Source organism: Chelonus insularis, unplaced genomic scaffold (assembly GCF_013357705.1).
Source record: "Chelonus insularis isolate UGA/USDA-ARS -01 unplaced genomic scaffold, ASM1335770v1 contig_144_pilon, whole genome shotgun sequence".
Taxonomy (NCBI): Eukaryota; Metazoa; Arthropoda; class Insecta; order Hymenoptera; family Braconidae; genus Chelonus; species Chelonus insularis.
In genome coordinates, this window is record NW_023276385.1 from 310021 (window position 1) to 324920 (window position 14900).

Sequence of the window (14900 nt, forward strand, 5' to 3'; positions counted from 1 at the left end):
AAAATATTACAAATAATAATTATTCAATTATTATATTAATTCAATTTAATTATGATTGTAGACAATTTGAATAACCAAACAGTAGCACATATCAGAGGTGCCACCTGTTGAGTTTTGACTTTATTTGCAAAGATGTAATCGATAACACAGATTTCGCTGCATACAAATCATATCGAGAATATTATTCTGTCAATCAGAACAAATGTGAATTTTATTTCAACTTTGTGCCTTTATTGTGAAAGTGATATTTAAAATACAGTGATTATGTGAAATCCTAATAAATAATAAAGTTAATTTACCTAGAATTAATATTATAACAAGGTTGGATTTGTTTTTTTAATTATTTTATCAACAATGGTACCTAACCTGTTATCAAATTTCAGTTTTTATTTCGTCCTTTTATTTTAGCATATTAAAATATTTTTCAACCACGAATCTTACACTATTGTAGAATTAAAAAATAATTCTGTTAATATTAACTACTTTTATCAGTTGCTAATTAATTTGTATGCTAATACTTTCTATTTTAAAATCCGTTAAATTGCAACAACTCATCATCATTTATTTTTAAAACATCTTGAAGTTTTGATCAGCATCAATTGAGTAATCACAGTGTAAAAAGAATTAATTTTACGGGAATAACGGTTTTATTTGAAAAAAAAAAATTTCTACATGATTTTTTTTACTCAACATGTTGCTTTTTTGCATTGAAGGTAATAATAAAACTAAAATCTAATATTTCATAACCTTGATTAGTAGTATTCTATGTGTGAAGTGTGATAAAACAAGAATAAAGAAGAAGAAAAATGTCAGATAAAGCATCAGGTTTAAGACTGCCGTCTAAAATCGGCCGGCCTTGCTGTACAGTTCCACCGAAACCAGCAGTACCACCGTCATCACCAAAACCATTAATGAGTAAGTTTTTCCAAACTTTTTCTTGGATAACAGTAATGATCTAAGATATTTATTGTATATTTATGAATTAATATTCAAATTAAAACTCATTCATGTCGAAGGTTTGTAAAATGTTTGTGAAATACATAAATCATCAACCAATTCACTAATAACAACAAAGATCATCTTAACCATAACTATTTTTTTCTACACAAATATTTCAACGTTTATTTCACAATATTCTTAACGTGAATATTAAAATTCGCGATGTTAAAACTTAAGTGCAAAATAAATATTGAAACAACCACACAAATACTTGTCTAATTGTGGTCTTCAAGTGTTGGAGACTAAACTATGCTGGTCCAAATGATCACTGGTGAGTAATGAAATGATTGAGCGTGTCTTCTGTATAAGGAATTGCCCCTTCTCTTAAATCTGGACCTCTACGAGCTCTCTTTGATGCTCGTATGTTGTCTGAGTGGCCGATTAACCGCCTACAAGTGAAGAGCAAGTTCAAATCTTGTCCAGTTCGTACAAGTTGATATTCTGACTTTCGTTGAGAAGCATCCTTCTTCTTATATTGGTAAATATCTTCATCAACAATTCATCTTGAACTTTCTAGAATTCAAAACAAACCTATTGTTTAGATAATTTTTTAATTTATTAGTTACATTTTCATTTGAGTATATTTTTCATTGATTTGATTTGTTCTTGTATCAATGAATATTTTTTTAGAAATTTTGTAAAAGAATTTAAAATAGTGTTGTTATTTCAAGTAATTTTACTCAAATTTTACTACATACTACTTCTTTGAAGGTTTTTTCAAGATAGTTTTCTAGTGCTAGAAAAATTTTTCAGCAATTCATTAAATTTAATCTTTAATTTGAATAAGTAAAATCATCCTTAAGGAATGTTAACTGAAAAAAAAATTATCTGTTAAGTATTTTTAACTTTTTCCAAAAAAAAACTTTTATAAAACATATTTTTAAATGCAAATTAATAATATTATACTAATCTTTTGTTGTTAATAATGTGGATATTCCTATTGAGTGTAATTAATTTTTTAAATACTAAAATAATTGTTCCAATTCATTTAATGGTAAGCCATACCTTTTCAAGTGTTTCTAAAAACAGTTTGATAGCATTCTTATCCTACTGATCTATTTAAAGTTATAAATTACTCTTTAGTCAAACAGCATTTATATTATAGCTAAAAGTAATCAACAATCCTAGATAGTGAAAAAGAATCTTGCCTTATTTGTTAAAGTACCCTTGTTGAAGCTATATATCTACATTAGAAGTGGAGTTAAACAAGTAGAAATGAAAATTAGTACTCCAACAGTACAATTTGCACTTGATGCAATACAATAATCTATGTCTTTATTGTCTCACGTTTATTTATTCTCCTATATGTTGGAGTTTTATTTCAATACGTCTTGAATTTCGTGTTTGTCATCAAAGACGATAATGTGGAACATGAAACTAGATGTTGAGAATAAAAATAGTATTCTTTTGATATTTACATATGATTTACATTAGCTGAATAACTTTTTTATTTTACTTTATTAATGCATTTAGTAGGATTATAGATGTAATTAATCATTTATTGGATAAAACACGGCGACAAAGATAAATTGACATGAAACCATGTTGATAAAATAAATTTATGGCATTTTGATAAGTTAATGCATGAAATATATTTTACTTGCTGTTATCAACAATCATCAATCATTGCAAATAAATGAAAACGAATTATTAATGAGATGAAAAGGATTAGACTCATAAAACTCCAATTTCTCATAATAATAACCATTGTTTTATTTTTCACAAACATGAGATAATTTGTGGTTTACGTACATAATGATTATTCCAAGTTGACGTAATTCTCGATTTCGCAAGCTTGAGAATTCTTTCAGTGAACCCGCGCCTCCCATAAATGGCATTCACATTGAAACGACTAGAATACAAACAAATGAAAATGTTTAAAGAAAAGGGAAAAAGAAGGCCATTAGTTTTTTGGGATCAAAATATAGGTCTTTTAAAACATTTTGTTTTTTTAATATTTTAATGAATGAATATTTTTGTTCATGGCCAGCAATCCATTGATAGAGTTGAGATAAGTTTTCTAAAGAAATCCATAATGGTGTTCTGACAAAAGATTTCCTTACTACTTTAATTTTAAATAAGGTACGAATAATTAGCATGTCTAATCAATTTGCCATAAAGAACATGCATTGAAGATTGCTTTTTTTTTTTAAATTAAATTTGAAATAGTTCTGAGTTATTGGAAATTTATAATAGATTGATAAATCTATTAATTAGCAACAGTAATTAATAATCAATCATTTCTATGAATCTTATTATTATTAAATGATTAATTTTAGCCATCAATAAATTTATTCTCATCTTAATTAATTATTTTGACCTTATCTTAAATATTCTAATTCATTATCGTTCATATTGAGTTATTAATACATAATATTTTTGATGAATACTAACATTTTTTGTTTTTACAAAAAAAAACTTCTGTCAATATAAATCATTTATAGAGTTGATTACTTTTTTGTTATTTCTTAATTCGAATCAGAATAAGAAATATAATGATTATTTTTGACTCATCACTAGATTTCCTTATAAACTATTAAAAATAAATATTTCTCTTTTATTGTATAATTATTCTAAGTGATGTTTACGTATATTTACAATTCAATATTTCCAGTATACATATAACAAAAAAATTCCTACTTGAGCAACAAAATATTTATTGAAACAAATTAATGCTTTTTACCCAACATCTGAGTAATACACTGGTTCCTTTTGGAATTTATCAACAATAAATTCTCATAAATGATATCATATTTAAAGAAAGAAATAATTTATTTAAATTTCATTGATGGATCGAACTTCAATTATAAATTTTAATCCTGACATTGATATTAAAAATTTTATCCATACGTCATCTTTTAGCTTCCTCATTGTTTTTTTAACCAATAATTCAAAACAAACCAATTATATAATTTATTTCTTTAAAATTCTTATTTCATTACAATATAACTATATAATATATTCTCAAAAAAAAATTTATCTTTCTTCATCAAAATATTTAGATGATATAATTTCTTTGTTGGACATTTTAAAAAAGATGATATTTATAAAGTAAATAAATGATGATGTCGTTGCTAAAAAAGATAATCAACCTTAATGATGATGAGCTTTGTTAAAGAAAAACATAATTAAATGTAGAATATTTTCATTTTCCTCTAGAGTCATAGGACAAGGAATTCTTTGTTTAATCTCATGTATTTAATTGAATTCTAGTAGTCGTCTAATCGGCTTTCCATCTCATATACAAGACAAGGTTCTACCCACGCCAAGTAAACCTACTTCTTGGCGGCATTACATTAACCACACCCACGAATAATATTCATTAATTACTAATCACCAAGAGTAAACCAAGAGATCTTATAATAAAGTATATACGGATGTCATGCACATTTTTTTCCCATCAACCCACACAAAGTTTTTGTTTATGACACTCAATCATTTCAGATCATAAAGATTACAATACTCTTTATTTAAATGACAATTACAGCATATACGTTTCATTGAAACATAAAATTATTCGTCCCCGAGGGAACCTAAAGCAGCTGAATCAAAGCATTAATGACATTAATAGTCACTGATTTATGTAACTTAACATTTGAGGCAAGACCAATAATTGTGTTTGACTTCCGGCAAAAGAGATCAGATCAAATCGATAATATAATTATCGAAGAAATAATGCAACTGTCCGCTTCATTTAACACCATCTCGAGAGTATCTAATAGAGAGTTAATTGACAGTCAAGTCCCCACCTAACTCTTGTTTTCATTTTTGTCCGTTGAGTTTGCTTTTAGTAGTTTTCAATACGTTTTTCCCTTGTTATTGCATGCTTTCCAGATTCCATGGAGCCTATTTACGAGAATCCAATTCGCAGACCTGGATCTACATATCGTCATGACGGTAAGTACTTGATTGTATGCTTTACTATTCGTTAATTAACTCAATTTACATAAATTTTCTCTTTGTGATACAACACTTGTTTCCATTTTTTATTCATACTGAAGTATGTTACAAACAATCCTGAATGTATACTAGCATTTTATGTTTGAACTATCATTAAACATAACATAAGGTATAATAGTTTTCAATGTGGTGTAAATATTCATTATTATTTAGTGCTACCTAAGATCTTTAATTTGGGGTAATTCATACTAAAATAATAAGTTAATTTATTACTTTTTAATAATTATTTAAAATTATGTATGGTCAAAATTTTCTTCAAAACGTTGCTTTTAATTTCTTATAATTATAAATATTATAAAAAATTAAATTTTTTAAATTAAAAATAAAATAAATAAACAAATAATAAATTTAACACAATTCTGGAAATTGATAAATCAGGTAGGCTATAATAATTTTTCTAACAAAACCAATCAAAATTTAATAAATAATCAGAATAATGTATCATAATCATAGAAAATAATAATTGGATAAAGAATAAATTATTATTTACAGCATTTATTTTAATATTAAAAAAAAAACAGCCATTTTGCACATTACACTTCATTGTTATTCAGATACTAGTGTCGTACTAACGGAGGATACAGACAGTTTTATTATTGGAGATCGAGTATGGGTTGGCGGAACAAAACCAGGATCTATCGCTTACATTGGCGAAACTCAGTTTGCCCCTGGAGATTGGGCTGGAGTAGTCCTGGATGAACCAATCGGTAATCATTTATTTACAATTTATTTATTTTATAAAATACTTTAATATTTCAACAAAATTTTAATTTAATTATTTTTTATTACACATATTGTAAAATTGAACAATTTATTAACATTATTTTATTTTTTTAGGAAAAAATGATGGTTCAGTAGCAGGCTCTCGTTACTTTCAGTGTGCTCCAAAGCATGGAATTTTCTCTCGCCTTACTCGTCTTACTCGTCAACCACTTCTCGATGTTCAATTTCAATCACCGAATGGTGCAAAAAGTCCCATTAGCCCTGAAGGACGCCTCAATAAATCTCTATCTCCTTCATTAAGTAAGGATCGCTACAAGCACTCTTATCGTCGCCCGTAGAAGAATAGAAAAACTTGCACTGCTTTCTGTAGAATTAGATTTTAATTAATCATTAATGACACTTCAATCTTCCTGATCCTATATTATTTAAACTTCAATTATGCTTGCTATTGTGTTTATTTTATTGTTCTACTAATAAATAAAATACGTAGTAAAAACAATGGAGTGAATTATAAACTCAATTCTACAAGTAAACAACAAGAACTATTTTATATTATTATTTAGATGCTTCAACAACGAGTCTTTCTTCTTCGGCCATTCATCGAGATATCAAGATTGGAGATCGTGTTATTGTTTCCTCAAGCCAAGGAAGTAAAACTGGCATCCTCAGGTTTATGGGTGAAACTGAATTTGCAGCTGGAGAATGGTGTGGAGTTGAATTAGATGATCCTGTTGGTAAAAATGATGGATCGGTTGCTGGCAAAAGGTTTAATATTTTTCTGCTTTCAGGCCAGCAATATTTTAAGTTATAAGAGATTAAATAGGATTGAGTTGATAAATAAACAACTAAGGTTTAAAATTGATTTCTAAGCCAACATTTTTTTAGTTAATAAATAAATTATGTATAAACGAAAATGAAATTTTAGAGCAAACTCTAAATAAGTTGATTATTTGATCAATACAGTATTTAACCTGATTTTTCTGTACTAAGTTTAGTTTGTTTATCTATTTATCTCGTTATTTTGTTTCAATTGTTATTTAAAAAATAATTTAATACAATAGTTTACATAAAAACTTGTGAAATTTACAAAGATTACTGTAAATTCATGTCAATTGTATCACACGAAAGCTTAACGTATTGTTGGTTGACCAAAAATAATTTTTATCATTGCATAGAAAATAAAACAAAGCAAATGACTCCAAAATCCCTTTAGGTACTTTGAATGTAGACCAAAGCATGGTCTGTTTGCTCCGGTACATAAAGTGTCCCGTTCACCATCAAGTAAAAGACCATCAATATGCGTGGTTCACAAGCCATCTGGAGCAGCATTAAATTCATCAATCCGTAAAACAGGATCAAGAGAATCTTTAGCTTCATTATCAAGCATGGCAAGTACTGCAACAAGTATAGCTACCAAAGGAACATCATCCACTGCAAGGGTAAGATTCGTAATGCCGGAGTGAAGCTTCAGATTCATTTATTTATACAAATTATCAAGTATATCAATACTTCGATGATGTATTTACAAATTTATTGTATAGCTGACTACCTAATTGGGTGGATTTTATTATATGCATGTACAATTTAGTTTATTGCTGCATGGCCAAAGTACTATTTTTTTCTTTTTTTTTTAATATCTAATATTGCAGAAAACAGGCTTACGTACTACAACGCCCACTCGTTCAAGCTCATTACAGGTGAGACACTAATCACTTAAATCCATTAAACATTTTTTCCTTCCCTCTTTTAGTATGTATGTAGTTTTGTGTCATCAGTAATTATTTAGCTTTAATATATTTATATAATATGGAAATTGTTAATTTATTGTACAAATTTGTTGTAGTATTATTTATTTTTGCTTGTAAATGAATGTGTAGATTAATTATGTTGATCGTAGAATTACTTATTAAACAAATTAAAAAATGTTATGTACAAAGACAATAAAAATAAGCGTTTCTCATGGCCTATTTCTAAAAAATAAACTATGTATCTATTTTTCTATTTTTTTTTGCTCAATTTAAAATATACATTTCTTACTCCCATTGATTTATATCCGGTGTAGTTTCCTTTTATTCTCTCTTCCATTAATGTTGATAATCTTAAACATCTCAAAATGCTTACAGGAGATGTTAAAAGAAAAACAGCAAGAAATAGAAATGTTAAGAAAAGAAAGAGATCTTGAACGAGAAAGAGTAACTAAAGCTGCTACTCAAGCAGATCAAGCAGAGCAGAAAATTGCTAAGCTTCAAAAGGAATATGATAAGGTAGATATCTTCAATGTAGGGGTTTCTCCAGTAAAAACAATAAAAGTTACTCATTGAAATAATAAATCTGTAAATAAAAATAAATTAATAATTAAATAAATTGAAATTGACATTTAATTGTCAGATATGAAATGATTTATTCGTTATTTTGTTTTAATCCAAATTTTAAAATTGGTTGAAAATTAAAAATAGAATAATGTAGACATTTCTTACGACATTTATTATGATCGACATATTAAGTTATTCATAAATTTTATTGAAGCATTTCGACTGATTACTAACAAATAACTTTTCTACCCTGTTTTAATGTAGTATCGAGAAGAAATGGAAAAAACCGTCCTTGAAGCTCAATCAGCTTTAGAAAAACTCTTAGAAGAAAAAAATCAATTAACAACACAGTTAGATGAAGAGAAACAGAAAACTGAAGATTTACAATTTCGATTTGAGGAGGAATCTTTTACCAAGGAGGATATTCAGGTGCAATAAATTATTTATTTAAATTTTTAATTAAATAATTTCCCAAAATCTATTTATATATTACCCAGAAAAAAATATTTCTTGCTTTCTGGTGATGGTCAATTGATTTAAATCTCGAATTACGTAAAAATAATATATATTTTTTTTAATATCACCAAATGCATATCAGGATATTACGAATAATAAGTATAGGAATATAGGAGCTTAGCTAACGAAATAAACACACACTTTATTCTATTTTTTTGTTCACATTTCAGAAAGAGAGAACCGAGCAAAGTGTAAGTATTTTGAAGAAGAATTTGTTCTCCGGGGGGATGTTGACGCTGTGTTTCTGCACCGCTTGCACTGCCCTTTTACTAATTTTTAACACTAGAAAAATCTGACTGCATTTTATTCTATACACAAATATAAAGAAGCATATCAAACAAAAAATTTTTTTCTAAAAAGGACAAAAATTTGGATTATTTATTGAACATAACATTTAGTAGCTTCCAAATTACTGATAATCAAGGGCTCTAAGCTTTTTGCTGTCAAAAGCTAAAATTGACATGATTTCTTTGAAAAACTAACTAAAAAAATCTATTTAATATTATTAAAAAATGTTTTGTTAATTAAGCGAAAGTTTTAACAAATGACAGATCTTAATAACTAATAACCAATAATCTAATAATGTTAATTGTTTATTCATGTAATACTGTTTGTGTTCAATGGTGTTAACTGTTTTAACTTAAGATTTATTTATCTTTATTATTAATTGATTGTTATTAGTTCATTAATTTATTTTATTATAAACTGTTCATTCATTTTAAAATTTAACATTTTCATTTCAATAATAATATACTTTCAGTATATCAGTTTACTGTGCATTTTGTAATCTTTTTATTGGTTTGGGTTAAATAATAATTTTATATTAATATTATGTTCCAAATGTTCTTCTTTTTGTTAATATTTGATTTTGTGTAATAAACTTTTTATTCATTTATGTGTTTATATCATAGTAATAATCATTTGTAACGTGCTCATATGAGGTGTGTCTATGTTAGAAGTGTCGATAGAAAAATGCCTTTTATCTAGCAGTATTTATATTTATCCTAGGTCATTAACACATTAAATGAAAATAAAATCAAGGAACTAGAGAAGGAATTATCAGAAGAACGTGAACGAGTAATTCAACTCGAACGAGATAGCACTAGATTATTTGAATTGGAAGAAGAATTAACGAAATTAAAAAACGAAAAAACTGAATTTTTAGGTAAGCAATGAAGATAAGTTTATAACAACAAAGAATATATTACAGTTAATCAATTGAAATTAATTATCATTCATTTTTAGAATTACAAAATCGTAATTGGTGTCTTGAAGAAGCCAAAATAACTTTAGAAAAACAAATTCTTGAACGCAATGATCTTTTAGAAGAGTACAAAAATCAAATTAAAGCTTTGGAAGAAAAAATAACTTTTAAAGAACATGAAAGTGTGACTTCTAAAAATCAAGAATCGGATCTGAAAAAAGATTACGAAGAATTAAAAAAAAATCTAGATGAGAAAACATTATTAGTAGATAAAATTGTTAAAGAACGGGATGAAGATGCTGAAATGATGAAAAAAGAGACAGAAAGATTGAAAGAAATGATGGATAAAATTATTCAAGAAAATGAAAAAGAAAAAGAATCAATAATGACGAATTATCAAAAAATAATTGAAGAAAAAAATTCAATAATTCAAGAAAAAATAAAAGAACTTGAAATAGAAACAATGAAGCATACGGAGTCACAGAAGACAATATTAGCGCAATTAAAAACAACAAATGAAGCTCAAATTAGTGAACTTTCATCAAAATTACAGTTACAACTGGGAGAAAAAGATAAAAAAATTCAAGAACTGAGTCATAAATTGGAAGAGAATTCACTGGAAATAGAAAATCTTTTAAAAAAAATTGCAAATCAAGAAAACGCATCTTTGAGTAAAGATGACGCGTTACAAAAAGCTATAGAACAGATAGAAGAATTGAACAAAGAACTTAAGCTCGCTGAAGAAATGAATGAAGAACTAAAAAGGCAAATTGATACCTTAAAAAGTCTTAGTAATAAAGAAACAGCATCAATTTTAGAAGAAAAGCTTAAACTTCAAGAATCGCTTACATCGCTTCAAAATAGTTCAGAAAGTTTCGCTGCTCAGTTAGAAAAGCTCAAAACTGATTTAAAGATGAAAGAAACTGAATTAGTTGAGCTTCAAAATACCATGGATGCAGAAATCAAAGGCCTTATTGAAAGCTTCGAAAGTAAATTAGAAGAAAAAAGTCGATCGATTTTAGAAATTAATGCTGATATTTCTGCTAAATCTACCCGTATAAGTAATTTAGAACAAGAAGTAGTAGAATTGAAAGCTTTGTTGGCAACTAAAGATGAAGAAATAAATAGTTTGCTGGAGAAAACTTCAGAACTGAAGGATGGAATCACTTTATCTGAGCAAACAAAGACAAATCTTGAGAGTGAACTCAGAATGTACGAAGTCAACATTGCAGAATTAAATCAAAAGATAACTCATGCGGAAGAAAAAATTGGGCAACTAACAGAACAAAAAACAAAACTAGAAACAGAAATAGCAAGTGTGATAAGTACATCAACAGATTCATCAGAACAGTTACTTAAATATAACGAAGATTTGAGATTAAAAGAAAAAGAAATAGATTCACTTCGAGAACGGGTTTATGAATTGGAAAATTCAATAACATCATCAGAAGCAAAACTGAACTGTGCTGAAGAAGATTTAAAAGCTGTGAATCTGTTGGTAGAGCAATTAAGATCAGAATCTGGAGATTTACGAGATCAATTAGACGTTCAAACGAAGTGTAAAGAAGAATTAACAGCGGAAATAAATTCTCTAAAAGTGAAAGAACAAGAGTTGATTGAAATCAATAAAACAGCAGAGCTTCTATCTGAACAAATAAAAAATAAAGATCAAACTATTGATGATTTAGTGAAAAAGCTGAAGACTGCTGAAGATAATTTGTCGAGTATCAATGAAAAATATTCTTCATTAACGAGTTCTAGTGAAGAAAAAGTCAGTACACTTCAGAATCACGCTGATAAGGTAGAACAAAAGCTCAATGATCTTTATGAAGAAATGAAAGTATTAAAAGAAAATCATGAAAAATTATTAAATGAAAAACTATCTAGTGAAAAATCTATAGAACAGCTGAACCAGCGATTGTTTTCTGCTGAAGAAGAAAAACAAAAATTAGAAATATTAAACATAGAAAATAAGAGCCATATAACGAGCTTAGAAGTTAAAATTGAAGAAATTAGAAAAGAGAAAGAAGAAAAAAATGTAGAAATCCAAAATATAACTGATAAATACAATGAAAGTCTTGCCCAACTTGCAGCTTCAAATTCAAGCCTTGAAAGTAATAAGTCTGAAGCTTCTATAGAACTTTCTGCAGCTAGAGAACAGCTTATTCATTCAGAAGCAGCTAAGAGACAGTTAATAAATGATTTTGAACATAAGCTAAAAAATCTACAAGAAGAAGTAAAACAATCAGAAATTGAGAAAAATAATTATGAAAAGAAAATCGAAGAGTTTAAAACTCAATGTGAAATCTCAAAAAAGAAGCAAGAAGAAATGGAATTAGAATTGACTAATCTTCAAAAAGAACACATTCAGAACCAAGAACAATTAAGCAAGAGTATGATGGAGGCCAAAAAATTAGAGGAATACAGAATACTAGCCCAATCTTCACATGAAGCATCGATAGAGAAGATTAAAGAACTAGAAAATGAGATAAAAATCAACGAGGAAAGATTGACAGAAAGATTAGCTACTATGAATGCTCGTGAGTCAGATATTAATAATGAACTCACGGCATTAAGAGGTGAATTAAGTAAAAGCAATGATATCATCAATACTATTAATCAGATGATCGAATCAATGAAAAAAGAAAAAGAGATATTAATGAATGAAAAAGCAGCCAGAGAAGAACAATTAGCAGAAGTTGTAAATGAAAATAAAAATTTACACGCTATTAAAACATCTTTAGAAAAATATATTAAAGAAGCTGAAGAAAGAATAGCAGAATTGTTAGGCTCCGTTAAAAAAAATGAAGAAAAAGTTGAAAAAGACAGACAGATACTTGAAGAAGAACTTAATAAAATGAAAAAAGAATCGTGGTTATTACAAGAGAACCAAAATCAGTTGGAAAAAGAAAATAAACAATTGACAGCTAAATTGAATCAAGCATTAGAAGAATCAAAAACGTTGATAGAGAACAACAAAAATACTAATGAAATCAACTCAAAAATTCCTAAGATTGTGAGTGATAATTCTAATAATCAAGTAAACTCTGGAGATGAATCTGAATTTGCTAAAATGATAGAAGATAATGAGATGTTAAAAAGCCAAGTGAACTTTTTAAACTCAGTGATTGTTGATATGCAACAAAAAAATGAGAAATTATTATGTAAAATTGAGGTATTAGAAATGGGAGTGCCAGCTAATGAAGCTGACGATTATAGCAGAAATACTATAGAAAAAAAGGCTGCTCCACCAAGAATGTTCTGTGATATTTGTGATCAATTTGATCTTCATGAAACTGAGGATTGTCCTAAACAAGCTCAAGATTTGGAAGATGAAAAACCTTTAAAAAAATCTAAAAAGCCTCCTGTCGACAGACCTTATTGTGAAAATTGTGAAAGTAAGTATTTTTGAATAATATTGAAATACCCAATAATATATAATTGATTTCAAAAAAATTTATTAATCAAAAAATTTTCTCTTTTCAGTGTTTGGACATGATACTGCAGACTGTGACGACGCTGAAACATTTTAACCGAAGATAAAATTCTTTCAATTTTTTGATTTCAATTATAAGATATATAAGAAAAATAGTTTGTTAAATGTTCAAAGTATATTTTTGTACAGGAAATTCGAAAAATTATCCTTACTACACAAGTCTTCCTTTGTAGTTGAAATTTACATAGATAATTTACAGTCAGAAAGGAATGGAATTTCTTCAAATACTAATTCTTTGTTCTTCTTTCGAAAAATTACTTCTTGACATTAAAGCGTAGATCGCTACATTTTTTTTTATTAAGCCTGATATTATTGCCTTCAAAAAATTATCATATTTAACTCAATATTGCAAATATAGTAAAGAACTGATATATTTATATATATATTGATATATAAATATATATATATAATTGCAAATATCAGCTTGCCTAAAGGTTATAATGACCAGAATGATATATTTAATATTTATTACAATTTAAATGTACATAGGAAATCAATTAGAATTGTTTTTTATTATTACACATAATTAGTTAAATCTGCTCAAAATGGCTCGAAAAAGCACAAAATACATTTTTGCCAATAAATTATTCGATGCAATGAGATTTATGAAAATTTAATATAAATGAAAAGTTTTTTAACTTAATATCTTATTTTATTTACCTATTTACATTATAATTATTCCTTAATCCTGTTTAATCTAATCCTTCTTTCTTTTCTTTTATTGCATCCTAAAAAAATAGAATATAATTTTACAGTATTATTTGTAACAGAATTTAAACAATTCATTTGTTAAAAAGAATTAATAAATAAAAAAATAATTACCTTAAATCTTTCTTCAAAGAGCGACAACTCAGCAATTAAATCCGTAATAGCGTGCATGAAGGCTTCATGAGGTGTATAATCAGATGTTGTCTGAATTCTTATCACAAATTTATGCTCCAAGGGATGAGGAACTTTATAGCCGGCGAATAAAACGTGAGGATCTTTCAATAGTTGACTGAAAAAGTAATTAATCCAATATTAACAGAAGTATTCAAAATAGACTAATAATTTTTTTACAACAAGAACATGTTGTCAATTGAAGCGCATGTGACTCCATGAATTAAATGTCCAAGATTTGATACTGCTTACTTTCTAATCATGTTTCCAAGAGTATGGTCTTCTTTGTTCACTGTAAATATAGCAGCATTAGGAACTTTTGTATCTTGTTCTTTTATAATTCTGAAAATAAAAATTAATTAGACTTGAGGTTAAAAAGTTTCAAAGAATCAGCGGGTAAAATCACAATAATTACTTTTTCTCTCCTTCATAAAGAAGGAATGATTCGAAGGTTGGTGGTGCATTCATTTTCTATCAAATTGATTATTTTATACTACCCAAAATATCAAAAATCAATTTAAAAAATGTTGAAAGCGGTAATTAATGTACACAAAAACAACAAACTGCAACAATCGCACATAACCTGAACGAAATACACTTTTTCAATTAAAAAAACACAGAGAGCGCTAAAAATCTAACGCGCAAAATATGAATTTCTGATATTCGAGCTCTTTTTTAAAAAAAACTCATTTTTTACTGAAGTGATTGTTTACATTATTTTATTGTCAATAACAGTTCGTTATTACACGTCAATATCACATTCAACTTGACAAATACTTTCAAATATTGTACTATCCAATTTTTTTAACAA

General features: G+C 27.2%; 2 protein-coding genes across 10 annotated transcripts; one reads left to right on the forward strand and one right to left on the reverse strand.

Moving 5' to 3' along the window:
• The first annotated feature begins 194 nt into the window (after positions 1-194).
• CLIP-190 (Cytoplasmic linker protein 190) lies at positions 195-13812 on the forward strand. 9 transcript variants are annotated; one of them, XM_035096651.1, is made up of 14 exons: positions 195-321; positions 760-915; positions 4834-4896; positions 5514-5666; positions 5797-5982; positions 6246-6447; positions 6896-7121; positions 7332-7379; positions 7806-7946; positions 8259-8423; positions 8681-8701; positions 9519-9675; positions 9756-13112; positions 13201-13812. In XM_035096651.1, the coding sequence occupies exons 2-14, from the start codon at positions 807-809 to the stop codon at positions 13245-13247; spliced, it is 4875 nt and encodes a 1624-aa protein (XP_034952542.1). In that variant the 5' UTR covers positions 195-321; positions 760-806; the 3' UTR covers positions 13248-13812. The 9 variants fall into 9 exon arrangements, with proteins under 9 accessions (XP_034952542.1, XP_034952544.1, XP_034952545.1 ...); XM_035096652.1 differs by lacking the exon at positions 195-321 and adding an exon at positions 482-713 and having other exon boundaries at positions 776-915; XM_035096653.1 differs by lacking the exon at positions 195-321 and having other exon boundaries at positions 481-915; positions 9519-9667; positions 9748-13112.
• On the reverse strand, positions 13191-14794 carry Rpb11 (DNA-directed RNA polymerase II subunit RPB11). The gene is made up of 5 exons (XM_035096660.1): positions 14505-14794; positions 14342-14431; positions 14033-14207; positions 13871-13938; positions 13191-13233 (listed from the first exon to the last, which is right to left on the reverse strand). Exons 1-4 carry the CDS (start codon positions 14555-14557, stop codon positions 13903-13905), a joined length of 354 nt encoding a protein of 117 aa, XP_034952551.1. The 5' UTR covers positions 14558-14794; the 3' UTR covers positions 13191-13233; positions 13871-13902.
• Between the last annotated feature and the right edge of the window lie 106 nt (positions 14795-14900).

What these genes read in the sequence shown, in the direction of transcription:
- CLIP-190 (XM_035096651.1), top strand. Translation starts at nt 807, where the DNA reads ATGTCAGATAAAGCATCAGGTTTAAGACTGCCGTCTAAAATCGGCCGG. An exon ending in TTCAAAAGGAATATGATAAG is followed by an intron (nt 7,947 to 8,258) that starts GTAGATATCTTC and finishes GTTTTAATGTAG; the next exon opens with TATCGAGAAGAAATGGAAAA. An exon ending in TTACCAAGGAGGATATTCAG is followed by an intron (nt 8,424 to 8,680) that starts GTGCAATAAATT and finishes TTCACATTTCAG; the next exon opens with AAAGAGAGAACCGAGCAAAG.
- Rpb11 (XM_035096660.1), bottom strand. Translation starts at nt 14,557, where the DNA reads ATGAATGCACCACCAACCTTCGAATCATTCCTTCTTTATGAAGGAGAG. An exon ending in CTTGGAAACATGATTAGAAA is followed by an intron (nt 14,208 to 14,341) that starts GTAAGCAGTATC and finishes TTACTTTTTCAG; the next exon opens with TCAACTATTGAAAGATCCTC. An exon ending in TCTTTGAAGAAAGATTTAAG is followed by an intron (nt 13,939 to 14,032) that starts GTAATTATTTTT and finishes CTATTTTTTTAG; the next exon opens with GATGCAATAAAAGAAAAGAA.